Below are 27364 nucleotides of genomic sequence, written 5' to 3'. Positions count from 1 at the left end.
CCCATGTGGGAGACCTGGATGGAGTCCCTGGCTCAGGGATTCGACCTGGCCAAGACACTTTTTTCTTTAAAGTCAACCGGTCTACAGTTTCCAGTGATGGAAAATGGACACATATGGGTAAAGGCAATGTGCATAATAAAAGAAAGGAAGTCATGTGACATGTTTCTAGCAAGTATTCACATTACTGATTTAATGTTTTTGAAGAAGACACTGTCTCTAAGTTTCTTTTTTTTAAATTTTATTTTTATTTGACAGAGTTATAGACAGCGAGAGAGAGACAGAGAGAAAGGTCTTCCTTCCGTTGGTTCACTCCCCTAATGGCCGCTACGGCCGGCGCTGTGCCGATCTGAAGCCAGGAGCCGGGTGCTTCCTCCGGTCTCCCATGCGGGTGCAGGGACCCAAGCACTTGGGCCATCCTCCACTGCCTTCCCGGGCCACAGCAGAGAGCTGGACTGGAAGAGGAGAACCAGGGACTAGTACCTGGCGCCCCAACAGGGACTAGAACCCGGGGTGCCAGTGCTGCAGGCAGAGGATTAGCCAAGTGAGCCACGGCGCCGGCCTCTAAGTTTCTACAAATACAATCCATATTATCACTCAAATGAGTGGAATACCAAATAATTCTGGAGCATTATGGACAGTTCTGAAAGGATGAAAGGCACGAATGAAGGACCTGTATACTTATTTCTGTGTCTGTTTTAATCAGCTTTTCATTACTTTAACTAAAATATTCAAGCAGAGTTTCTTGGGAGGAAAAAGTTTTATTTCAGTTCATTTGGAGGTTTACAGTTCAAATCAAGTAACATAAAATCTTAAAAAAAGAAAGAAAAAAAGAAGAGGAGGGGCCTGATTAAAATTTGATGAGGGGAAGCCAAAGAAATTATTTCTAAGGAAATGACAGCTGTTATCCTAACTAGTCAGATCAAGAAAATGGTGAAATCAGTATCTCCAAAAATAATACAAATAAAGAAACCATACAAAGGTGCCAATTTGTGTGAGAAAGATTTCAGTGAGCTGTGAGACAGAATCCACAAGTAGTCAGTGCAGGTAGCCTGTACAACAATGCAGTACTCCGAGAGCCACCATGCAGCAGGTCCTTGTGGCAGGCATATGCTCAAGGTTCTGGAAAGAACTTAGGAATAAGGCAGTTCTGAGCAATGATTCCCCTGAAACTCTGGACTGGAGTGAAGTGTCACTTCACTTAGACATCACTCTGGAGTTCTGGAAGAACAGCACCCGCCTTGGATGAGCAGACCCCAGCCTGTAAGGTGCAGGAAAATCACCTGCTGAACTCACTAAGTCATAGAGTCCCAGGTCCCACTCCCAGGGATCTCCACTCAGGAGTTTACAGTGGTGACTAGGAATGTTTACCAGGCATCACTAGCGACTATGGGACTGGAACATCTCCCCACAGCAGAAGGTCTGGCCATAACACAGGCTTTATGTGCAAACTCGATGAAAGCATGTATTACACAGGGGCCTCCAGAAGTGACCGTTTCTAGAATGTACTATGCCTAACCCTTGCTATCCTCCGGGCCTCGAAGTAGAATCTAAATAAACTGCACTATCTGTTGCCACAGTTCCTGACCCAGAAAAGAAATAACATAAAAAAGATAGGCAGGGGCAGGCACCGCGGCTCACTAGGCTAATCCTCCGCCTACGGTGCCAGCACCCCAGGTTCTAGTCCCTGTTGGGGTGCCAGATTCTGTCCCGGTTGCTCCTTTTCCAGTCCAGCTCTCTGCTGTGGCCTGGGAAGGCAGTGGAGGATGGCCCAAGTGCTTGGGCGCCTGCACCCGCATGGGAGACCAGGAGGAAACACCTGGCTCCGGGCTTCGGATCAGCACAGCACGCCAGCTGTAGCGGCCATTAGGGGAGTGAAGCAACGGAAGGAAGACCTTTCTCTCTGTCTCTCTCTCACTGTCTAACTCTGCCTGTCCAAAAAAAAAAAAAAAAAAAAAAATGTAGGCAGGAGTAGGCATTACCATAGCAGCTGAAATGCTGGTTAAGACAGCCATATCCCACATCAGAGTATCAGGTTCAACTCCTGGCTCTGCTCCTGACTCCATCTTCCTGATAATGAACACCCTGGGAGGCAGCACTCCTATCTTGAGTAACTGGGTTCCTTCTACACACATGGGAGATCTGGAATTATTTCCCAGCTTCAGCCTAGACAGATCATGGCCACTGCGGGCATCTGTAGCAGGTACCAGAAGATGGGAAGGGCTCTCTGGCTCCTATGCTTCCCCTTCACCACCCCAAAAAAAGTTGGTGCCAACGGGTCTCTGCAGAGGCTAAGGAAATACCTTCCACAGGAAAGCAGTTAGAGAATTAATGGATCCAGCATTAACAGGTGCTGCATCAAAGCAGAGAACACATGGGGGAAGAACCATGGAAGGAGACACAGAGCAGAAGAAAACAATTCACATTTTTAAGCACCTTCTATGTATCAGGCAGTATGCCACACCCTTCACATGTTTATCTCACTTTGATCCGTATAGTATCTTAGGTGGTAAGACACCACTACGAACTATACTAGGAAAACACCAAAGCCTGGAGGGAAAGGAACTTGTCCAAAGACAAAGAGCCAGGAAATGACAGAACCAGGTTGTGAACCCAATCTCTCAGACACCAGCCCACCGTGCTCCTGGAGAACTGAGATTAAAAAAGCTGGCTACACAGAAGGGAGAAGAGCCCCCTCCCAAGAGGATGATGAACGAGCTAACAGGAACAATGCACATGGCTCCAGTAGCGTAAAAAGTAATCAGTGGCCTTGGTTGGATGGTGGACGGTCTGTAAGTTCTGAGTAAGGGGAGACTTGGAAACGTGAGGAGGCAAATAGCTGGTCACAGATGACCAGGAACAGCAGTAGCCCAGAGGCTGCCACCATTGCTACTACAGATGGAATTCCAGGCAGCTTCCAGCCATGCCCTACAACTCTATTTCCATGATGAGCAAATATCTCTCGTAAAGAGAAAAGGTACGTGGCATATTCTGTGATGATCTTTTATTATGTTTTGGGAGAGCTAAGAAAAGGGCAGACAAGCTCCAAGAATAAAGTTAAAGAAAACAAGAAGGGAGCCGGCACTGTGGCGCAGCGGGTTAACGCCCTGGCCTGAGGCACCGGCATCCCATATGGGCTGCTCCACTTCCAATCCAACTCTCTGCTATGGACTGGGAAAGCAGCAGAAGATGGCCCAAATCCTTGGGCCCCTGCACCCACATGGGAGACCTGGAAGAAGCTCCTGGCTCCAGATCGGCGCAGCTCCGGCATTGCAGCCAATTGGGGAGTGAACCATCGAGTGGAAGACCTCTCTCTCTCTGCCTCTGCTCTGTGTAACTCTTTCAAATAAATAAATCAATTAAAAAATAAAAAATAAAAAACAAGAGAACACATGAAGTGGAAGGGAACAAAGGAGACACCTCAGACTAAGTAAACACGGTCCCAGGCCGGCGCCGCTGCTCACAAGGCTAATCCTCCGCCTGCAGCGCCAGTACCCTGGGTTCTAATCCCGATCGGGGTGCCGGATTTTGTCCCGGTTGCTCCTCTTCCAGGCCAGCTCTCTGCTGTGGCCCGGGAAGGCAGTGGAGGATGGCCCAAGTGCTTGGGCGCCTGCACCCGCGTGGGAGACCAGGAGGAAGCACCTGGCCCCTGGCTTTGGATCGGCACAGCACGCCGGCCGTAGCAGCCATTTGTGGGGTGAACCAATGGAAGGAAGACCTTTCTCTCTCTCTCTCTCTCTCTCTCTCTCTCTCTGTTTAACTCTGCCTGTCAAAAAAAAAAAAAAAAAAAAAGTAAAACGGTCCCAGCCTGGAAAAGACATCCCTCCAATTTTGGGATAATTTAGCCAAAGCCATTAGCAGAATCAGTCAGCAAAGTGGTGTCAGAAAGCACAGCTAAGAGAGGGGGCCAGGGAGAGGGGTCAGAGGAATGGCAGAGACAGTGACTGGTGGCGCCTCACACATGGGAAATGAACCAAGCAAACAAAATGCCACAAGGAGGGCCTGGACTCTTACCATCAAAGGAAGAAAGCACAAACACAGAAGGAGAGGACACTGGGCTGACCCTCTACTAGAGTGGAATCAAAGATTTCAGACTAAACTTGAACATTTTAATATACAAATATAAACGGAAAGAGAAAATATACAAATCACTAGCTCTGACCCAAGATCTGGAAGCAACATTAATGGTTACTATTATTACGAGGGAAATTACTATTACCCCAATAGCAACAGGCATACATGATATCCAGATCTTCCTTCTAAATATTACTCTTCATCAAAAGGAACCAGGCCTTCTTGCAGAAAGTGTTCATTCGGGAGTTGACACAACTCCATCCACACAAGAATCAGGTTAGAGTGGAAGCCGAGTTCTTAGACGTTCACAGTAGAGTGACTTTCTCTTCTTCTTGGCAGATAATTCAAAATACATCATTCTTACCCAACACACAAACGACCTTCATATAGTAGAAACATGACAGATTGCTAAAATATCACAGACCCAAAGACTCATCAATGCTTTACAGCTTGAACTTATGTGCATCTTCTGGCATATTTTCTTTAAAAAAAAAAAAAAAAAAAAGGATCTGGGGCCAGCATTGTGGCATAGTGAGCTAAGATTTTGCCTGTAGCACAGACATCCTATATGGGTGCCAGTTGGTATCCCAACTGCTCCTCTTCTGATCCACTTCAATGCTGATAGCCTGGGAAAGCAGTGGAAGACGGCACAAGTGCTTGGGTCTCTACACCAGCGTGGGTGACCCAGGGGAAGCTCCTGGCTCCTGGCTTCAGATCAGCACAGCTCTGGCCATTGCGACCATTTTGGGAGTGGACCAGCAGATGGAGGGCCTTTCTATCTCTATAACTCGACTTCTCAAATAAGTAAATTCTTTTTAAAAAGGATTTTTTAATTTATTTTGAAAGTTAAAGTTACAAGGAAGGAGCTGGGGAGAGAGAGAGAGAGAGAGAGATCTTCCATCTTCTGGTTCACTTCCCAGACGGCCACAACAGCCAGTGCTGGACCACGCTACAGCTAAGAACCAGGACCTTCACGCAGGTCACCTACATGGGTGCCAGGAACCCTTGGGCTTTTACTGTTTTTCTCAGGCCGTAAGCAGGGAGCTGCATCAAAAGTGGACCAGCTGGGACTTGAACTTGCATCCATATGGGATGCCAATATTGCAGGCAGCAGCTTTACCTGTTATATGCCACAATGCTGGCCCCTTTCCACCTATTCATAACACTACACAAAATCTTATTTATATTGTTTTATAATCTGTAACAAATAAACTACTTCCCCAATTGCTCAAAAATCTCCAGACAAGTAAACTAAGTAACAAACAGCCATCTGAATAGACAACTTCCCTTTCTCCTAGATTCTGAGTCCAGTCTACAAGAAGGATGGTGTCTAGACAGCATCATTCCCAATAACCATCACAGGACACGCCCACCCTTCAAGACTTTATATACTCTTGGTCTTTACGAAGCATGAACAAGCACATTCCCACTTGAATGGTTTCTATGTCCTCTGTGAAATCATGTTGGAAAACATAATCCACTATGTCACACAATAATAGAACTCACAGAATGTCTTTCTTCTTAAGTACAATGCCAGGAAAAAGTCTCTCTGTGTAAACAAACATGCGAGTTTTCTTTCTAAAGACAATGAACACTATGTCATTCAACGCTATGCAGAGAAAGGAACAGTTTCTTTTAGGCCCAAGAGTCAGAAAACTGAATGTTAAACACAGTGCCCAGCAGTTGTCATTACCCGCCTTGGGAGCCTGGCACCCTGCACTCCCCATGCAGGCAGCTCACTCTGTCCTCCATCTTTAACTGTAACATATTAAATATCTTTGGAATTACAACGAAACCAAAAGTATATCTGCAGACAAGGCTAGTTCAAAAAGTTCGTGCATTATTTCATAATACACATTTTCCACAAACTTTTTGAAGACACCTTGTATGCAAGGATTTAAAAAATTTTCATGCCAAAATAAACTTAGCTTTTGATGTCATTTTCCACAAACTTTTTTAAAGTACCCTCATATGGACCTGTTTTTTGTATCTTACAATTTTCTCCCATATCTCCTACATTTTCTGGTACCATTCTAAAAGGGATGGTCTCAGAATTTAAAACGGTATTGAACCAAGGAGGTTAATTGAATAAAGACCAAGGTCAGCTGGCACCACTAATGTGCCTCATTCAGTTTCCCACAGGCTACTGAGTAGCCCGGCAGAGAAAGGAAGCCCGCACTGCCTTCTGCGCAGCCAGTCACCTTTGCAGTAGTCTGCGGGGTCCTCTTGCTCCTCATCGTCTGATCCCAGGATCTCTTCCTCTGGCTCTGGGGGGGTGGGGTCTGGCAGAGGTGGCGGAGGTGGTGGTGGTGGCGGCGGCGGAGGAACTAAAGGAGCTTTCTGCTGAGGCTCCGGCCTGAAATGGCACAAAGAAAACCCCTGTTTACTCAGAAGTAAATCCTGCAGCATGCACATGTTTGAAGAGTTTCTTAATATAAGAAAAAATAGAACATCATACAGGAATTAGCAGTCTCAACCAGCATCCCTTCACTCATTTCAGCTGAATTCAAGTAATGCCAAGTCACAAGTGGAAGGGAGAGACCACTCAAAGATTCAAAACTACCAAATTTCAGTAGGATAAGAGTATCCCATGATACACAGCCTGATTAATTTTAAAGCATCCCACAGAGATTAAACAAAACAAACAAAAACAGGCACAAGCAGTTTTTAATTAAGGGGTTTGTTTTCGGTTATTTGAAAATCGGAATTCTTTTTTCTGTAGAAATAGTAGGAAAGAAGTTAGGTTTCAAGGATAACTCATAAAAGGTGATTAGTACATACTACAGCTAAAGTATAGTTATTTTCATTAAGGAATTCAGTTACCTATCAGCACTGCTTATCAAGAACACTATCCAAACCTGAAAATTAAAGAGGGCCCACTGTTGGTTTAAATAAAGTACAGGCAATATACAACATCTGCTACAGTTACTTCTAATTGTCACAAAAATCTTAAATGACGCACAGCATATTCTTTTTTTAAAAAAAATCTTTATTTATTTGAAATAGTTAGACAGAGAGGCAGACACACACACACACACACACACACACACACACACACACGGGGTAGGGGGACCGGGGGGAGGTCAGTCTTCCATCAGCTGGTTCCCTCTCCAAATGGCTCCAAAGGAGGAGCTGAGCCTATTCGAAGCCAGGAACCAGGAGCTTCTTGCAGGTCTCCCATGGAGGTGTGTGGGCCCAAGCACTTGGGCTATTTTCTACTGCTTTACCAGACCATAGCAGAGAGGCTGGATCGGGAGTGGAGCAGCCAGGACTTGAACTGGTCCCCTTATGGGATGCCGGGGCTGCATGCCAGAGGTTTAACCAGCTACACCACAGCACCGCCCCTCATATTCTTGAAACGAAAAGAAAAAAATAAGCTGAGGTCTCAAAGATACAAACCTTGAGATATCCAGAATAACTCACACATACATTAAATACATTGGCTTAGAAGTAACACATTCATAATGGGATTCTGTAAAATCAAACTTTCACTTACTGCGAAAGTTAACTGCTACTTCTGTCCCAACAGAGAAACACGAACCAGAAGTCTCAACTTGAAATCCAGAAGCTATTCCCACCCTTACGCTGTCCTCCTAATGAGACCACCAACTGCCCTGTGTGAAATGGCCACTGCTGTGTAGGTAAACAGCAGGCAAAGGAATGCCTATGGCAGGGGAGAGTGGGGCTGATGGGGTATGACCAGAGGCGGTATCAGCAGGAGGAAGCTGGGGCTCCAGTGGTGGAGAGCAAGGGGAATCCCAGTGGCACTGGTGTGGACTTTTTGTTGTTGCTGGCCTTCCCAGTATGCACTCTCTTTCTAAAAACACCTGAATGTCCTGTTGAGCCACTGCTACTCCCTGTATGATGGAGGAAGGCTGGGTCTAGGTCCTTTCTCTCCTTGTAAAAGCTCACTTCTCCAGGCCCAGAACCCTGAAGTCAGCTGTCACAGGAGTATAGGTTCATCTGCAGCTGCCATAATTAGCTGACAGAGCCAGAGGAGCGATCATAACCGCTGCCCTTTTCTAAGTTGGATCTCTAACTCTGCCAAATGTGAGAGCCCCCAACAGCCTCCACTACACTGCCTTCGGCACCATTACTTGCCATGTGCAGCCTGTCTATAAAAAACAAACTGCCACAATCAACCAAGAAAGTGGGGGTAGGGATGGAAGCTGCTAGACACATTAAATACCATGAGGAAGGAGCAGGGATCGCACACAATAGGTAATCTTAAAGGCAAGGGTGTTTATAAGCTGAAAATGATTTGTATTGATTTCTACTCTCTAGAAATTATGAAGACTCAAAATTATAGCTCCCTGGGTAACAGACATCAGGAGTGTGGTGTGACACACAGAACCACCCTCAGAGTGAAGAACCTAAAAAATCAAACCAAGATGGAGTGACCTAAGCCAATACCCTTAAAAACAAGAAGTCACCTTTACCCCAAATAAAAATTAAAGTTTAAAATTACAGCCCTAAACTTTTTCCCCCAAAGCTAAAATTAGGTGCAGTTATAAAATAAGGGACCCTATGCTTAGCTAGCTGTGACACTTGTGCCGGGCTGTGCTAAGACCTAACCCAGTTTGTATGCCTCCTAATACTCAAGTAACAGTGTGGGAAGCGGGACGCTGCTCTCCCTCCAGGGGAACGAAGGGAGCGAGACGTCGTCCCCCTCAGGGTGAACAAGATGACGGCCGGCGCCGCGGCTCACTAGGCTAATCCTCCGCCTAGCGGCGCCGGCACACCGGGTTCTAGTCCCGGTCGGGGCGCCGGATTCTGTCCCGGTTGCCCCTCTTCCAGGCCAGCCCTCTGCTGTGACCAGGGAGTGTAGTGGAGGATGGCCCAGGTGCTTGGGCCCTGCACCCCATGGGAGACCAGAAAAAGCACCTGGCTCCTGGCTCCTGCCATCGGATCAGCGCGGTGCGCTGGCCGCAGCGCGCCAGCCGCGGCGGCCATTGGAGGGTGAACCAACGGCAAAAGGAAGACCTTTCTCTCTGTCTCTCTCTCTCACTGTCCACTCTGCCTGTCAAAAAAAAAAAAAAAAAAAAAAAAAAAAAGATGACGCTGACAGGGAAAGGAACTGCTAAAGAAGTAAACAACAAAATGGAGACGAGGTGCATGCCTCCCATGTGATCCCGTAGCTGATTGGCTAGAAGACACAAGCCTTTCACATGATCAGCTCACGGATTGGACTGCTGTGTGCATGGACACTATAGTGCTTTTGATTGGTCGCTGCGGGTATATAAACCGTGTGGCTTTGTGCTGGGGGCGCTCTCTGGACTCCCGAGTTTAGGAGGCCCGTCTGCGCAGACGCCGAATAAATCCTCTTGCTTTTGCATCAGCTGGTCTGGACTCTGAGTCTTTGGGGTGTGCCTCTCGACGTGTTAGCATCCTCACTCAGAGGGTCTAACAAGAGTTAACCACTCATCACTCGAAGCAATGAAGAGGAAAAATCAGAAACACACACATCACTTCGACAATACAACCGAAAATCCCAGCAGAACTTATGGATGTGCCATCATCTCTCTGGCAACCTTGCATATGTGCATTTACTGATAGTAGAATGTACCCAAGCAAAACAGAGTTCCGCAGAGGGGGCAAGCGAAGACTTACACCAGTTTTCCACTTCCTCATAGGAAACAGAAGGTTGAGATGGGCTCCCCGACGCATGCACTACTTGTTCAGTAATGTGGACAGACTCCAACAAACTAACTCAATTAGACATACAAGGATGCTTCATAAAGTGGATAGAAAAATGGAATTAAAAAAAAAAGAGGCCAAATGACCAAAAAACTCTTAGCATATTAAAGAAAGATCACTGGGACCGGTGTTGTGGCATAGCTGGTAAAGCCACTGTCTGCAGTGCCAGCATCCAATATGGTGCCAGCTGCTCCACTTTCAATCCAGCTCCCTGCTAATAAGCCCGGGAAAGCATCGGAACATGGTCCAAGTACTTAGGCCCCTGCACCCAAGTGGGAGACCCTGAAGAAGCTCCTGGCTCCTGGTTTTAGCCTATCCCAGCCTTGGCCATTGTGGCCATTTGCGCAGTGAAACAGCAGATGGAAGATCTCCCCCAACCCCCCACATCCTTTCTCTGTGTCTCTTTCAAATAAACAAATAAACCCTTAAAAAGGGGGGGGGGCATGGAATTAAAGAGGTTTATTTTGGCAAAAATCAGAAATCCACGCAGTGTTTTTCATAATACACATTTTTATAAACTTTCTGAAAACCTCTAATATGCATGGATTTCAAAACTATCTTTATACAAAAGTAAATTTATCTTTTACTTTTTAAAGTACACTCCAATATGAACATTGCCTACTTCTACCTGAAGTACACATTTTAGATAGGAAAAAAATATGAGCTCATTTTCTGCATTTAGAACACTGTAGTCACTGTAGAAACTATTCAATGAATAGAGAAGAAAGGGGAATCTTGTTCCACTGGTGCAGGCCACCATCGCGCTTGGCACCACTGACATTTGCACTGGATAGTCATTGTTGAGGCTGTTTAGAGCATCGCGGGATGCCTAGGCAGCACCCTGGCCTCTAACACTGCATGTCTGAAGCCAGGAGCCAGAAACTCCATGTAAGTCTGAAGTGCGTACACACCCTTGTTCGGTTGGGATCAGCAAACATCCTCCAGGCACTGACAAATGGCCACTTGGAGGGCAAAATCACGCTGAGAACCACTGCTCCAGTGGCACTTGCTACACACAGCTTTACTGCAAACAAAGACTAGAGCGGTGATGGGGAAGATTCCATTCTCAGCCCCATTCCCTTTCCTTTAAAAAGCCTCAAAACACTCATCATTTCTTTTTCTTTTCTTTTTTTTTTTTTTGACAGGCAGAGTCAGACAGTGAGAGAGTGAGAGAGAGACAGAGACAGGTCTTTCTTTACGTTGGTTCACCTCCCAAATGGCCGTTACGGCCAGCAAGCTGTGCCGATCTGAAGCCAGGAGCTAGGTGCTTCTCCTGGTCTCCCATGCAGGTGCAGGGCCCAAGAACTTGGGCCATCCTCCACTGCACTCCCGGGTCACAGCAGAGAGCTGGCCTGGAAGAGGAGCAACAGGGACAGAATCTGGTGCCCCAACCGGGACTAGAACCCGAAGTGCCAGTGCCGCAGGCAGAGGATTAGCCTAGTGAGCCGTGGCGCCAGCCCAACATACTCTTCATTTCTCTCTTAACTCTTTAATTTTCTGCTGAGCAGCCCAGATGGCTTAGTAAGTCTCAGACTCCCTGACCACGCAGGCCAATTAAATCTCAACTGTCAGAAAGATCAAAAGGTGACAAGCTTTTCCACCAAGTATGCAATCAGGAAGTATATTCGCAGATTTTTAAAAAGAGGTAACTTCCATTACTCCTAACAAAAACTGTCAAAGTTATTCATGTAGGAATAACGAGGAAATTACAAGCAGCCATGGTAAAGGAAGGACCCAAAATGTTTTCAGCAAGGATACTAAAACAACAAGGTCATCAGGGGCCAGGCATGTGGTCTAGCAGTAAAGACACCCACCTCCCACAGTGCAGTGCCTGGATTCAAGGCCCGGCTCCATCTGGGGGCAGCAGGTGATGATTGTTCATATTCTTAGATGTTTGTCATCCACATGTGAGACCTGGCTTCAGCTTCAGTCCCAGCCCAGTCCCAGAATTTGTGAGCATTTAAGGAGCAAACCAGTGGAAGAGAGCACTGTCTGACTCTTGGCTCTCTCTTTCCCTCTGAACAACAAATGAATGAACAAATAAGTAAGTCTGATTAAAATATGCCAATCACAAAAGACCACAGGTCATATGATTCCATTTTATAAACAAATGACCAGAACAAATTTATGTAGACAGTACATTAGCAGTTGCTAAATGCTGACAGGTGAAGAGGGAGATAGAAATAATGAAGACTGCCTGCTAATAGGTATGGGGTTTAGGAGAGATTAAAACAGTGCTATGTGTGATGGTTTTATAGTTCTATGAACATAATAAAAGCCAGTGAATTGTATACTTTATTTATTTAAATATTTTATTATTATTTGAAAGGCAGAGTTAGAGGGAGAAAGAGAGAGAGAGAGATCCTCCATCTGCTAGCTCACTCCACAAATGGCTGCAAGGGCTGGAGCTGGGACAATCCAAAGCCAGGAGCCCGGAGCTTCTTCGAGGTCTCCTGCATGGGTGCAAGAGCCCAAGGACTTGGGCCACCTTCTACTGCTTTTCGAGTGTATTAGCAAGGAGCTGGGTCAGAAGTGAAGCAGCTGGGACTCAAAGCAGTGCCCATATGGGATGCTAGCACTGCACACAGAGGCTTAACCCACGCCACAGTGCCAGCCCCTTATTGTATATTTTAAATGAGTAAACATGTATTATGTCAGTTATACCTCAAAAGCTTTTTTGAAAAAAAAGAAAAAAATCTACATAATATTTTAAAGGATTTTTTTAATTAATTTATTTATTTGAAAGGCAAACTGATATGAGAAAAGTATTGGCAGGGCCAGCGCAGCGGCTCAATAGCCTAATCCTCCGCCTTGCAGCGCCAGCACCCCGGGTTCTAGTCCCAGTCAGGGCACCGGATTCTGTCCCGGTTGCCCCTCTACCAGTCCAGCTCCCTGCTGTGGCCCGGGAGTACAGTGGAGGATGGCCCAAGTGCTTGGGCCCTGAACCCCATGGGAGACCAGGAAAAGCACCTGGCTCCCGGCTTCGGATCAGTGTGGTGCGCTGGCCGCAGCAGCCATTGGAGAGTGAACCAACGGCAACGGAAGACCTTTCTGTCTGTCTCTCTCTCTCACTGTCCACTCTGCCTGACAAAAATAAAAAAAAAAAAATAAAAAAAAAGAGAGAGAGACAGGAGAGATCTTTCATACACTGGTTCACTCTTCAAATGGTCACAACAATCAGGTCTGGGCCAGGTCAAAGCTAGGAGCCAGAAATTCCATCTGGTCTCCCACATGGGTGGCAGCAACGCAAGCACTTGGGCCATCAACTGCTGCCTCTCAGGCTGCACTTTAGTAGGAAACTGATTTGGATGTGTGAAAGCAGCTGGGACTCAACCCAGCCATTCCAATATGGGATGTGGACAACCCAAACCACAGATTAACCTGCTGTATCACACTCACCCCAGCCACAGTATATGCTTCTGTTACGGGCCAAGTAGGACTTGTCTCCAAAAAAACAGGTGCTGTTTCAACACTGATTTTTTTCTCTTTTTTTAAACTAATCTCTTTAAGATTTTTATTTATTTATTTGAGAGGTAGAGTTACAGGCAGTGAGAGAGAGACAGAGAGAAAGGTCTTCCTTCCATTAGTTCACTCCCCAAATGGCAGCCATGGCTGGAGCTGCGCAGTTCCGAAGCCAGGGGCCAGGGGCCTCTTCCTGGTCCCTCACGTGGGTACAGGGTCCCAAGGACCAGGGCCATTTTCTACTGCTTTCCCAGGCCACAGCAGAGAGCTGCATTGGAAGAGGAGCAGCCAGGGACTAGAACTGGCACCCATATGGGATGCCGGAGCCGCAGGCAGAGGATTAACCTACTGCGACACGGTGCCGGCCCCTCAATACTGATTTCTTAATGTAAATGACTGAGGATTAAGTGTGGGGACTTGAACAAATTATGTTATCAAAGAGGAAGGATCTGGTGGGAGGTGCTGGGGTCCCTGGAGTCATGTCCTCGGATGCTGGTTCTTGTAAGAGGGTAGGTTATTTGAGTTCAAGTTCATTCTAGAGATTCTTTCTCTCAGCTTCCTGGCTCACCATGTGATGGTTTCCCTGACCAGCCTCAACAGACACCCTGCTATAGATCACCTGATCCTGAACTATAACCAAGCTGTAAGTGGAAATAAACCCTGTTTTCCTCAAGAAGCTCCTCTCAAGTATTTTACCTAAAGTAACAAAAAGTAGACTAATACAGCCTCTAAGAAAAATTGGAAATATCTAACATTAGATTTATGCAATTTATATGTACAAACTCTTCTACAACTGCCCATTTATACTCATGGTAAAAAGTAATATTAAGGGGGCCGGTGCTGTGGTGTAGCAGGTTAAAAGCCATCACCAGAAGCACTGGCATCCCATATGGCCACCAGTTTTAGTGCTAGCTGCTCTACTTCTGATCCAGCTCCCCACCAATGGCTTAGGAAAGCAGCCAAAGACGGCCCAAGTGTTTGGGCCCCTGCCACCCACATGGGAAATCTGGAAGAAGCTCCTGGCTCCTGGTTCCTGGCTATTGGCCAGCCTCAGCTGTTGAGGCCATTTGAGAAGTAAACCAACAGATAGAAGACTTCTCTCTCTCTCTCTCTGTAACTCTACCCTAAAAAAAAAAAAAAAAAAAAAAGCAGTATTTAGTTCTTCCAAAAGTAAAATGGGGGCCGGCGCCGCGGCTCAATAGGCTAATCCTTCACCTGCAGCACCAGCACACCGGGCTCTAGTCCCGGTCGGGGCGCCGGATTCTGTCCCGGTTGCCCCTCTTCCAGGCCAGCTCTCTGCTGTGGCCTGGGAGTGCAGTGGAAGATGGCCCAAGTGCTTGGGCCCTGCACCCACATGGAGACCAGGAGAAGCACCTGGCTCCTGGCTTCAGATCAGCGTGGTGCGCCGGCTACAGTGCGCTGGCCACGGCAGCCATTGGAGGGTGAACCAACGGCAAAGGAAGACCTTTCTCTCTGTCACTCTCTCTCTCACTGTCTACTCTGCCTGTAAAAATAAATAAAATAAAATAAAAATAAAAATAAAAAAGAATAATCACTTGTATCTTTTCACAAAGAACTACATTTATATTCTTTAAAAAAAAAGATTAAATATATTTGAAAGGCAGAGTTACAGAGAGACAGTAAGAAAGGAATTTTCTACCTGTTGGTTCACTCCCCAGATGGCTGCACCAGCCGGGACTGGTCCAGGCTGAAGCCAGAGCCTGAACTCCATCCAAGTTTTCATGCATGGCAGGGGCCCATCTTCTGCTGCTTCCCCAGGTGTATTTCCAAAGAGCTGGATCATAAGCAGAGTAGCCAGGACTTGAACCTGTGCCCATACGAGAATGCTGGTGACACAGGCTGTGGCTTAACTGGCTGTGCTACAATGCCTATCTGAGAATTATATTTATTTTGTCGCACATAATATACAAATATATAATCATTACTCTAAACAGTGCTATAAAGCGTTTTTCTTTTAATGTTATACTGTAAAAACTGAAACTGCTTTACAGGCTTACCTGCCTCACATTTTGTTTTGCAAGTATACCTGCTCAATCAGAAAAGGGAGAAAGAAGTGAACAGCCCTGGCAAATGCACAGGGCATCTGCTCTAAGTTGCCATGGAAACTCAATTGGTGTTCTGATTTCCTTCCAGCTGCTACTATGTATTTCTTTCAAGCAGAGAAAAGGACAAGTAAACTACACACTTGGTAGGGAAAAAAGTGCTTTCCTTTCTCATCACCTTAGCAATTGACATAACTTAAGCAATGTGCTAAATTAATCTTTTACCACAACATAAAGAAAGAGTCCTAGATGAATTTCTTCAGGTAGTATTTTAGGGATATTCCTATTTCGTTTTTTTCCTCCCCATGTCCACTACAGATTTTTTTTTTGAAAAGATTTATTTACTTGAAAGTCAGAGTTACACAGAGAGAGAAGGAGAGGCAAAAAGGCAGAGAGAGAGAGAGAGAGAGAGAGAGAGAGAGAGAGAGAGGTCTTCCATCTGCTGGTTCACTCCCCAGTTGGCCGCAATGGCCAGAGCTGCACTGATCCGAAGCCAGGAGCCAGGAGCTTCTTCTGGGTCTCCCACGTGGTTGCAGGGGCCCAAGGACTTGAACCATCTTCTGTTGCTTTCCCAGGCCATAGCAGAGAGCTGGATTGGAATGGATTGGAAGTGGAGCAGCCAGGACTCAAACTGGTGCCCATATGATATGCTGGCACTGCAGGCAGCAGCTTTACCTGCTTCGCCACAGCGCCAGCCCCTCACTACAGATTAAAAATTTTCTCTCTTCCTCCCTCCTCTCTTGGTGGTAAACTGTTAGCCTGAGAAATATCTAACTGAGCATTTCTACTTATGGGTATAATTAATCAATACACATTTCCCTTCAAAACAACTATCTCAAAAGATGCTGTGGCCGGCGCTACGGGTCAATAGGCTAATCCTCTACCTGCGGCGCCGGTACCCCGGGTTCTAGTCCCGGTCGTGGCACCGGATTCTGTCCCGGTTGCCCCTCTTCCAGTCTAGCTCTCTGCTGTGGCCCGGGAGTGCAGTGGAGGATGGCCCAAGTGCTTGGGCCCTGCACCGCATGGGAGACCAGGAGAAGCACCTGGCTCCTGACTTCGGGTCAGCAAGGTGCGCTGGCCGTAGTGGCCATTGGGGAGTGAACCAACAGAAAAAAAAGGAAGATCTTTCACTCTGTCTCTCTCACTGTCCACTCTGCCTGTCCAAAAAAAAAAAAAAAAGCTGTAACACTGGTAAGCACACAGCGAAGGAGGGAAAGGCCATGATGATCCTATGACTTCCCCTTTAACAAAAAGAAACTGTCAAAACTTTATATAAACCCAATTTCAGCATGAAAACTCTGATGTAGCAGGTAGAGGTTTTTGTTTTTGTTTTTGTTTTTAAACAGGCAGAGTGGACAGTGAGAGAGAGAGAGACAGAGAGAAAGGTCTTCCTTTACCATTGGTTCACCTTCCAATAGCTGCTGCGGCCAGCGCACCGTGCTGATCCGAAGGCAGGAGCCAGGTGCTTCTCCTGGTCTCCCATGGGGATGCAGGGCCCAAGCACCTGGGCCATCCTCTACCACACTCCTGAGCCACAGCAGAGAACTGGTCTGGAAGAAGGGCAACCGGGACAGAATCTGGTGCCCCAACCAGGACTAGAACCCGGGGTGCCGGCGCTGCAAGGCGGAGGATTAGCCTATTGAGCCGCGGCGCCAGCCCAAGGTAGAGCTCTTTAACACCTGCCCCAGTGCCCTCAGCATGTGAAACCCCTGCTGAGATGCCTCTCCCATAATCACATCACTCTGTAGCAATGAAAACTGCACAGGGTGCCCTGAGCTAATCACACAAGTCCTTAAATGTAGAGGGTTTTCTCCAGCTGGTCACAGGGGAAGTAGAGAAGCAGTTCCAGAAAGGTAACAGGAGAAACAGTGTCAGTCTGCCAATCAAGAAGAGTTCTGCTGACAACCAGGGAGTCGGATGAGGACCCCAGGCACAGATGAGAACGGCAGACAAGGTGTACACTTGACGTCAGTCCATCAAGAATTCAGGCCCTCTGTGTTGTGCTGGCCTGGCCTATGGGATTCTGTGTTTGTAAAGGGGTGTTATTTTAAGCTGCACACCTTTTTAGGAAATGAATACCACTGTAAGTTTCTTAAAATGTACTACAAAGTAGTATACAATTATCAGACTTTGGTCTCAGAATTAAAATTGGCTTAGCAAAAAGTTAAATGGCCAAAAGACTTAAAAAGCTAGGTAACCAGGAATGGGAGAAGATTCTCTTTTGGACACAGGCATGTGTAAAACACAATCTTCCTCCTCAAGTTTCAATAACAATCAATCACAATTCCCAGCCAGAAACCTTGACTTTCTTATTTTCTAAGACCGTATTGTCTTCCATAAGGTAGAACAAGGCCAACTAGAACTGAGTGAAGACATAAGCAAATCTCAGACCTGCTCCTCATGCAGTCTTCATTTCAGACAGAGCTAGTGTTATAAAGATGCTATGTTCTGCTTTCTGGGGCTGTGAGGTCACATTTGCAGCATATCTTTTCTGGACTGAGAACTGTAACATTGGTTTCCTTACTAAATTTCTGGTTTCTTGCTTTTACCCTTTCTACTCAATGTATACACTGATTCCTTATGTTCTCTGTAGAAAGCAAGCCTCCAGTCCTAGGGCTATATTTCAGTGCCACATGTATCTTTTGCCACTACTTTTATTACTATTTTATAAAACATTTGAGGGAGGCCAACATTGCGGCATAGCAAGTAAAGCCGCCACCTGCAAAACTGGCATCCTTATGGATGGTATGGATGGTATCCAGGCTACTCCACTTCCAATCCAGTTCCCTGCTAATGGCCTGAGAAAAGCAGAGGAAGACTGTCCAAGTATTAGGGCCCCTGCTACCTATGTGGGAGGCCAGGATGAAGCTCCTGGCTCCTGGATTCAGCCTGGCCCAGTGCTGTCTGTTGCAGCCATCTGGTGAATCAGCAGATGGGAGATCTCTCTGTCCTGTCTGTCTCTCTCACTCACTAACTCTGATTTTCAAATAAATAAATCTTAAAAAAAAAATTTTAAACCCTATAAACAAAAAGCACAAAGACTAAAATAATGTGGTATGGCTGGAGACAGGTCAGAGGTCTGGCAAGAGTCAGTCCACAGGAATTTGGGCTCTTTATCTGAGGCAAGTAGGAACCACAGAAATTCAGTTTCAGAGTAGAGACAAGACAAGCTCCCTCCAAAAAACATAAGGAATCAGTGTGTAGAATGGGTAGAAAAGGATAAAAGCAAGAAGCAAGCAAATTAGTGAGGAAATGCTAGGACTGTCTATCCAGGGAACTCGAAGCTTAGGAATTCATTTGCAGGAGGTGTGTATCTCCCCCTACATTTCTGGTAGTGAAATAACGTTACCATTCACCTAGATAAAAAACAGACAGAGGTGGTGGTGGTGGTGGTGGTGGTGGTGGTGGTGGTGGTGGTGGTGGTGGAGGAAGAGGAGGAAGAGGAGGAGGAGGAGGAGGAGGAGGAGGAAGGAGTTCTAGAGAAAAGAAATTTCTGTTTGAGCTCATCTGAGTTTGAGGAGCAGGTAGGATACCCAGCAACACAAAATACTGTAGAGATTACTCAATACATAGAATCTATGACCAAAAGCATAAAGGTTTAGACAAAAAAATAAGGGTCTGGGCTATAAACAGAAGTAGAAGTCATAAGTATTGCAACTAATACTGAAGCCTTTCCAAGCATGTGAGGGTACTAGGAAGTAACTGAAGAATAGAAAGGCAGAGCCCAGTTCAGAACCACAGGACAAGGCTAATCAAACTACTCGCAGAGTCTAGTCTTCTTGGCTCATGATCTATAATAAATGACCAATATTGTTATTGCCAATTAAGTTTCAAAGGGTATATTTTTAGAGAACACAGATATACAAAAGCCTCATATAACCCTACCTTTTAATTTACGATAAGGCACACATCTAATAAAGACTAACAAACTAAGAGCCCATATACCTATCAGGGTTTTAAAAGCTCCATTTGTAAGCAATCTGAAACCTGCTGGGTTCAGGGTAAACTGTTGCCAAAAGAACTGTTTACTAAGATCTATGCTGTGAAACTTCCTGTAGTCATTAATGATTGTCTCATGAGACTCAGGAAATAACGCAAGATGCACCACTTCTAACAAGGCTTCTGCAAACTGCCACAAGCTTTAAATCTAAAGGTACCCACGATTACTAATATAAAATGAATGAACAAAATTCAAGTGCAGTCATTATCTATACCCTAAGATAATACAGAACACAACCAGGAAATAAAGGAAATCCCAAGGCCTCTGTTATACAACATGTGGCCAGCATCCAACTTAATTAAAATTGAGTAAAGTTTAAATGACAGTTCTTCAGTCATTCTCCCCACATTTCAAGTGTTCAGTAGCTACATACAGCTGGCGGCTTGAGTACAATATGGAAAGTACTATAGTAGTGGTGAAAGTTATGACTCTTCATCATCCAAGACTTCTGAAAAAAAATGAAAAAAAAAATGATATGCTACTCATAAACTGTCATATAACACTGGACTGTTACACTCTTGATTATCTGGAAATCTGCTCTTGAAAACCACTTCACTCTGAAACGTTATCAGTGAAAAACTCAGATTATCCTTAAGAAAAAAAAAAAAAAACTAAAAATAACCACCACTATATATATTAAATTGTGGAACTGTTTGCTTGTCCTATGCTGTCTTGTAAATCTAATTTATTTTGCCAGTATTTCTTTTTCTTTAAAGATTTTTATTTATTTGAAAGGCAGAAATATACATACACATATATGTGTGTATATCTATCTATCTATCTATCTAGAGAGAATGAGAGAGAAAGAAAGGAGCAAAAGAGATCTTCCATCCACTGGTTCACTCCATAAATGGCCAGGCCCGAGCTTCTTCCGGGTTTCCTGCATGGGTACAAGGGCCCAAGGAGATGAATAATCTTTTGCTGCTTTTCCAGACCATTAGCAGGGGGGTGGATCAGAAGTGGAGCAGCTGGGACTTAAACTGGTGCTCAAATGGGATGCCAACACTGCAGGAGGTAGGTAACTTTACCTGCTGAGCCATGGCACCAGTCCCTATTTGCCAGTTTTCACACTTAGAATAGTGAGTGGATAACTGAAATATTTTCTGAAGAACTATGTAAATAAAGCCTTACAAATCACACTAAAATGTAAAAGATATATAAAAATAAATGAGCAAGGGTATATTTATCCAAAATTTTACAGATTACTCCTGTATCTGAATATTCTTTAGTCAGTACATCTCCATATTGGAGTTAACACTAGTAACACACTCAAAGAGCAATATATCAGAATCTAAATGCCCAGCAGTAGAAAACTTATTAACATTATGGCACATCTATACAACGCAATTTCGCACAAAAAGAGGCAAATTAAATTAAGAAAACAAATCTACCCACAATTACATCAAAAAGAATATACATATACTTAACAAATGAAGTTCAAAACATGCCATGAAAACTATAGAACATTTCAAGAAATTAAAGCATGCCTAAATGAACAGAAAACTATACCATATTCACAGTGTGAAGACTATTTTTAAGATGGCAAAATGCCCTAACTAACCTATAGATTCAACACAATCCCTATCAAAATCCCAACTGACTTATTTGCAAAAAATCATGTCATTCATTAAGTTCATATGGAAATTAAAAGTTCCAAAATAGACAAATAATCATGAAAAAAAAAATTGGAGGACTCAGACTTTTCAAAGCCACAAATTATTACCAAACTATAATACTCAAGGCAATCTGGTCCTAACATAAGGAAAGACATAATAAATCAATGGAATGGAACTGAGGATCCAAAAATAAACCCTCACAAAGAGGTAAAGTGATTTAACAAAGGTGCCAAGATCATTCAATCAGTAAAGAACAGTCTGTTCCACAGCAATAATAGAATAACTGGATATTCCATACAGAAGAATGAAGCCGACCTCCTACTTCCACCATTCACAAAAACTAACTCACACTGTATCTAAGTCTGAAATGTAAGCGTTAAATTATAAAACTCCTAGGAAAGATGCTCAACAACACCAGCCATCAGAAAAATGAAAATCAAAGCAACAATGAGATAACACTTCATGTCTACCAGGATAGCAACAATCAAAATGGCAGATAATGACAAGCACTGTTGAGGATGTATAAAATTAAGAACCCTCAGATACACAATCAATAGGAACACAAAACAGTGCAGCCTCTTTGGGAAAACATCTGGCAATTTTCTGAAAAGGTTAACCAGTTACTATATGGCCCAGAAAATCCACAGCTTCAAGAGAAATGAAAACTTATGTCTACACAGAGACCTGAATATGAATGCTAACAACAGCATTATTCTTATTAGTCAAAAGTATAAACATGGGGTATGGGGTGGTCATTTGGCATAGGGGTTTGTGGGGAGCAACTGAGACTAGACTAAATTACTGGAATTAAGACTTATTCTATGCATCTGCTCTCCCACAATATGGCGCTGAGAGAGACACCAAACAACCTCTACGCAGCTGCCTCTCGCCAGTTTGACTGATAAGCTGCAGGAGCTGATCCTGCTGCTGATTGGAGGAGAGCAGCGTGCTCAGCGTGTGGTAGCAGAGTTGGGATTGGTGGAAGAGAACTATAAAGGAGGAGAGAGACAACATGCACCAGGAACATCTGAGGGAACATCTGAAGGAACACCTGAGCAGCCCCCGAGAGAGCCGGCCAGGGGTGTGCTGCTCCTCCGCGGAAGTGGGGAAAGTGGCAGGGGGAGCCACCCCTCCATGGAGGTGGAGGGGTCGGCAGCCAACCCGGGAAGGACCAGCAGCAAACCCGGGAAGGGCCGAGCAGACAAAAGAACAGCGCAGGGTCTAGTGTCGTTCCTCCGCGAGTGGGGGAGCGACAGGGGTTGAAACATCACTCAGGATGCCTGCACCCCATATCAGAATCCTGGCTCCATGCCTAATTCTAACTAACTACTGAAGTGCACCCTGAGAAGCAAATATTGGGTCCCTGCTACCCTTGTGGAAGACCCAGGATTAAGTTCCCAGTTGCTGGCTTTGGCCTGGCCCAGACCCAGCTGTTGTGGGCACATGGCTGTTAACCAGCAGAAAGAGTAAGATATCAAGGTCTTGGTAGGTCAGTCAGTCGTCAGTCGATTGGTCTCTTTTCCTCCCTCCCTCCCTCTCTCTCTCTCTCTCTGCTTTAAAAAGAATATTTTAATAAAAAGTATAAAGAATCCAAATATCTACAAACTGATGAATGGATATATAAAAAGTGACATATACATGCAATGGAGTATTACTCAACCATAAAATGGAAATACTGACAGATGCCACAAGATGAATAAAGCTTTAAAAATTAAAGCAAGTCAAGCCAGTGAATGCCCACCTATTATACAATTCCATTATATAAAATGCCTAGAAGACAGAAATCCGTAGAGACAGAATTGGATTTGTGACTCCCAATGTGTAAAGGGGTGGGTGAAATAAAAGTAACTACTCAAAGGTATGCAGTTTCTTTTGGTGGTGATGAAAATGTTCTAAAAGTAGATGGCTATTGTACAACTCCAAGTATACAGAAAAACCATTCAATTATGGACTTTAAATGGTGCATTTCACAGTATATGAATAATCTCAAGTTGGTTGTCACACAAAAATGAGATAGTTTTGTATTTACTGATATGAAGGATATACCATTGACTGCTTGAGCAATTCGTGTGGCATTCATCACTGCTTTACACAGACACATAAGCAGGATCCCCATGTTAACACACTATCTCTGGAAGAAGCAACAAGAAACTGTCAATAAGGCTCCCTCAAGAAAAAATGAGTTCAGTCACGGGGAAAAGGGGGGAGTAGATAGCGTCCTCAAAATCTTCTGTACCCTTTTCATATTTTTCAATTTAACAACTTGGATAAATGAACTGAAAACAAATTATTAATTTATAAAAACATGAAACCTAGGGAAATGGTTCCTTTTTTTGACCTCCCAGCACCTAGAGGGAATTTACAAAAGAACATTACATCTAACTATTAGTGTAGGGCTGGAGAGTTAAAAGCCTAAGTCCAAGACGCAAGCAGCTTCCTGGCAGAAAGTCCCTGGATTCAGTTGGATACCTGTTCCACCACTAAAAACGCAAGCTGTGACTTCTCAGGTTGTCGAATGAAAATCAGAAGTGTTGTGGAAACCAAAAGGGATGAAACAGCGTGGCAACTATGTTCAGAGGTGGCAGTCAGTAAAGGCTAACTCCCTGCCCCCTCTCACAGACAATGCCAGGGTGTGGCACGATGCATCTGATGCCTCGGGCTCCAGTGTGATCCAGAATGCGATGACACATGCTGCATGATGCTGCACCCTGACCTCTACCCCTGTGTGGAGCTCCTCTCAGCCCTCTGTCCATCTGTCATGCACAACCTGCACAGGACAACATACTCCCACCTCGAAATGCACCCACGCCAAACGCATGGATTTTACAAGCAAGATTAGTTTCTCAAAAAGGTTCACAAAGATCTATGTTGTTAATTAACATATTTCTACAATGCAATCTGACAAAATGGGTTGTAATTATTCTCAAAGAAAAGGATGTCTAAAATGGATTTTTAAAATTAACTTATAAGTAAACTGCTTTTAAAATATCCTCTTGAAAACCCATAATTCTGTCTGTCTAGGTCTCTTTTGACAAATACAAAGTTAAGTTCAGTCCTCAAAGACCTTCTTATGAACAAGGGTTCCCCACCATGTGCTTCACACATCAAAACTGTTCCCAACTTGGGACCTGCTTTGTGGCACAGTGAGCTACACCACTGCCTAGGACTCCAACATCCCACAAGAGCAACAGTTCCAGTCCTAGCTACTCCACTTGCAATCCAGCTCCTTACTGATGTGCCTGGGAAAGCACTGCAAGCCACATGTGAGATGCAGATCAAGTTCCAGGCTCCTGGTTTGAGCCTGGCCAAGGTCCAGCTGCAGTGGCTATTCTGGGAATGAACCAGTGGATAGAAGATCCCTCTCTCTGTTTCTCCCTCTCTCTCTGTAATGCTACCTTTCAAATAAATAAGTCTTTTAAAAAAAAAAAAAAAAAAAAAAAAAACACCTGTTTCCACTTCAGGAACAGGTTCCTCTGGGGAGAAAACAAAATTCTTAATTGCCAGCACAAAGTTTTGGTGACATGAAGAGTTAGTAGGCTCTTCCACATACTCTGCCTCCCTGAAACTGCAGTTTCTCTCATCCAGTTCTTTCCTTTGAGATACACAGCTCTATTCTTGAATACTGTCATGTCAATTACCACTAACGTCAACTGTCTAAAGGAATTGTGTATGTAATTCTTTAAAGATGTTGAAGCACATTAACATTATTCTGGTAGGATTGGCAATTTTCAGAGACTGGCATATACTTTAGAATCCATTAGGGGCCGGCGCCGCAGCTCAGTAGGCTAATCCTCCGTCTTGCGGCGCCGGCACACCGGGTTCTAGTCCTGGTCGGGGCACCGGATTCTGTCCCGGTTGCCCCTCTTCCAGACCAGCTCTCTGCTGTGGCCAGGGAGTGCAGTGGAGGATGGCCCAAGTACTTGGCCCCTACACCCCATGGGAGACCAGGAGAAGCACCTGGCTCCTGATTTCGGATAGGCGCGGTGCGCCGGCCGTGGCGGCCATTGGAGGGTGAACCAACAGCAAAGGAAGACCTTTCTGTCTGTCTCTCTCACTGTCCACTCTGTCAAAAAAAAAAAAAAAAAAAAAAGAATCCACTAGGAAAACAATTTCCAAGAAAAAAACGAGGGATTCCAGAAGCACCAAATCCAAGCCCACCAGGAGAGGTTCAAGAACAAGGGGAGAGGGGCTGGAGATGTGAAGTAGCAGGAAAAGCTGCCACCTGCAGAGCCAGCATCCCACCTGCAGTCCCCCACTGCTCCACCTCTGATGCAGCTCTCTGCTATGGCCCAGGAAAACAGTGGAAGATGGCCCAAGAACTTGGGCCCCTGTACCCAGGCGGGAGACCTGGAAGAAGCTCCTGGTTCCTGGCTTCGAATCGTTGCAGCACTGGCTGTTGCAGCCAATTGGGAAGTGAACCAGCGGATGGAAGACCTCTCTATCTCTTTGCCCCCTCTCTCTCTCTGTTACTCTTTCAAATAAATAAAATAAATCTTAAAAAAAAAAGAACAAGGGAAGAGTAGGTCAGGACTACAACTAAATAAACTATTGCCTAACAGGCTCTAGATTAGAACCAGGATTCAAGAAAGCCATCTGAGGCCATCCCCAAGACATACTCAGGATGCTGATACTTCTTCAGACTGCAGGGCAAGGGGAAACACCCCCTGAGTCTGTAAAGTCTAACAGTTAGCATTTGAATTTACATCAACTACTCAGTCTTGGAAATCTTCCAGCCAATAAATTAATTAATTCAGGGGTCAATATTATGGCAAAGCCAGTTAAGCCACTGGCATCCCATATCAAAGTGCTGATTCAAGTCCCAGCAGCTTCACTTTTTTTTTTTTTTTTAAGATTTTACTTATTTATTTGAGAGGCAGAGTTATAGACAGAGAGAAAGTCTTCCATCCACTGATTCACTTCCCAAATGGCCACAAAGCCAGGAGCCAAGAACTTCTTCCAGGTCTCCCATGCGGGCGCAGGGGCCCAAACACTTGGGCCATCTTCTTGCTTTCCCGGGCCTTAGCAGAGAGCTGGATTGGAAGAGGGGCAACCAGAACTTGAACCGGCACCCATATGGGATGCCGGCACCACAGACGGAGGCTTAGCCCACCACGCCACAGCATCGACTCCTATACTTCATTTTAAAAGATGTACTTTATTTATTTGAAACACAGAGTTACAGAAAGAGAGAAAGAGAGAGAGATCTTCCATCCACTGATTAACTCCCCAGATGGCCACGACGGTCGGTGCTGGGCCACACTGGAGCCAGGAGTTAGCAGCTTCTTCCCAGACTCCCATGTGGGTGCAGGGACCAAAGGACTTGGGCCATCTTCTGCTGCTTTTCCAGGTGAATTGGCAGGGAGCTCGATTGGCAGTAGAGCAGCAGGGACTCAAACTGGTGCCCATATGGGATGCCAGCATCCCAGACAGCAGCTTAAACCTGTTATGCAACAAAGCAGGCCCACAGAAGTTCCACTTTGATCCAGCTCCCTGCTCATGTGCCTCAGAAAGCAGCAGCATATGGCCCAAGTGCTTAGGCCCCAGTACCCATGTGGGAGACCAGGATGCAGTTCCTGACTTCAGCCTGGCCCAGGCCAGGCAGTTGCAGCTATTTGGGGAGTGAGGCAGCAGATAGAAGATCTCTTTCTATGTCACTCTGCCTTTCAAATAAATAAAGTCAGTTTTTAAAAAGTCAATTCAGAGCACTTTTGGGTTGGAGGCATCCCAGGGTGCCTAGAAGACGACAAATCCATGTGGGAGAAACAAAGCTTCAACCTGGGCTCCTTGTGATACTCAGCAATCCTGGTCTGGCAAATGTGACTGAACAACTCTCTTAAATCACCAAATAAAAAACAACAACAAAATCACCTTTGAGTAAGCCAAAAAAAGAAATAAATTACAGTTAGTCATTGTATTATGAAACAGAGTATAAATATAAGTTGACTTCAAGACATGCAGAGGGGTCAGTTCTAGGACCTCACAAGAACACTAGAAAGCACAATGCTCTAACTCCTTATCACATTCGCGTTTGCACAGTACCTGCTGCACACATCCCCCTGATAACCACTTCTAGAGACTCATAATACCCAACATCTATGTGCTATGTCCATCATTGTTACACAGTGTTGTTTAGGGAATAATGACAAGAAAAGTCGGTACCTGTTCTGGTCAGACACAATTTTGTTTCTGAGTAATTTTGATTCACAGCTAGTGGAATCCACAGATGTGGCGCCCACAGACATAGGGGGACTGAATATATGTTCGTAACAGTGATGGAAATAAAGTAAGGAATTTAATGCATGAAAAAGAAAAAAATGTTTTCACTAAACTGACTAGACAAAAAATATGGGACTCGAAGATGACTCTAGGATACACCACAGAAAAATAAAGAAAACAGAAAAGCTGAAAATCAGAGAATGAGAAAGTCTTAACTGATCTGCTATTTGGAGTTCTTG

At 45.0% G+C, this 27364-nt stretch overlaps 1 protein-coding gene across 29 annotated transcripts in view; it reads right to left on the bottom strand.

Moving 5' to 3' along the window:
- Positions 1-27364, bottom strand: part of SRPK2 (SRSF protein kinase 2) — a 289404-nt gene that overhangs the window by 80968 nt on the left and 181072 nt on the right. For 25 of the 29 annotated variants that reach the window (XM_051849713.2, XM_051849720.2, XM_070071180.1 and 22 more), the window contains one exon: positions 6273-6427. In XM_051849713.2, the coding sequence (XP_051705673.1) occupies positions 6273-6427 (155 nt within the window). Of the gene's footprint in view, positions 1-6272; positions 6428-6894; positions 6930-19666; positions 19742-27364 lie in introns of all 29 variants that reach the window. The other 4 variants (XM_051849704.2, XM_070071175.1, XM_051849706.2 and 1 more) reach the window with 2 other exon arrangements.

This window comes from Oryctolagus cuniculus, chromosome 3 (genome assembly GCF_964237555.1).
Source record: "Oryctolagus cuniculus chromosome 3, mOryCun1.1, whole genome shotgun sequence".
NCBI classification, from domain to species: domain Eukaryota; kingdom Metazoa; phylum Chordata; class Mammalia; order Lagomorpha; family Leporidae; genus Oryctolagus; species Oryctolagus cuniculus.
The sequence above is the reverse complement of the archived record's forward strand: the minus strand, read 5'-3'. Positions and strand labels throughout refer to the sequence as shown.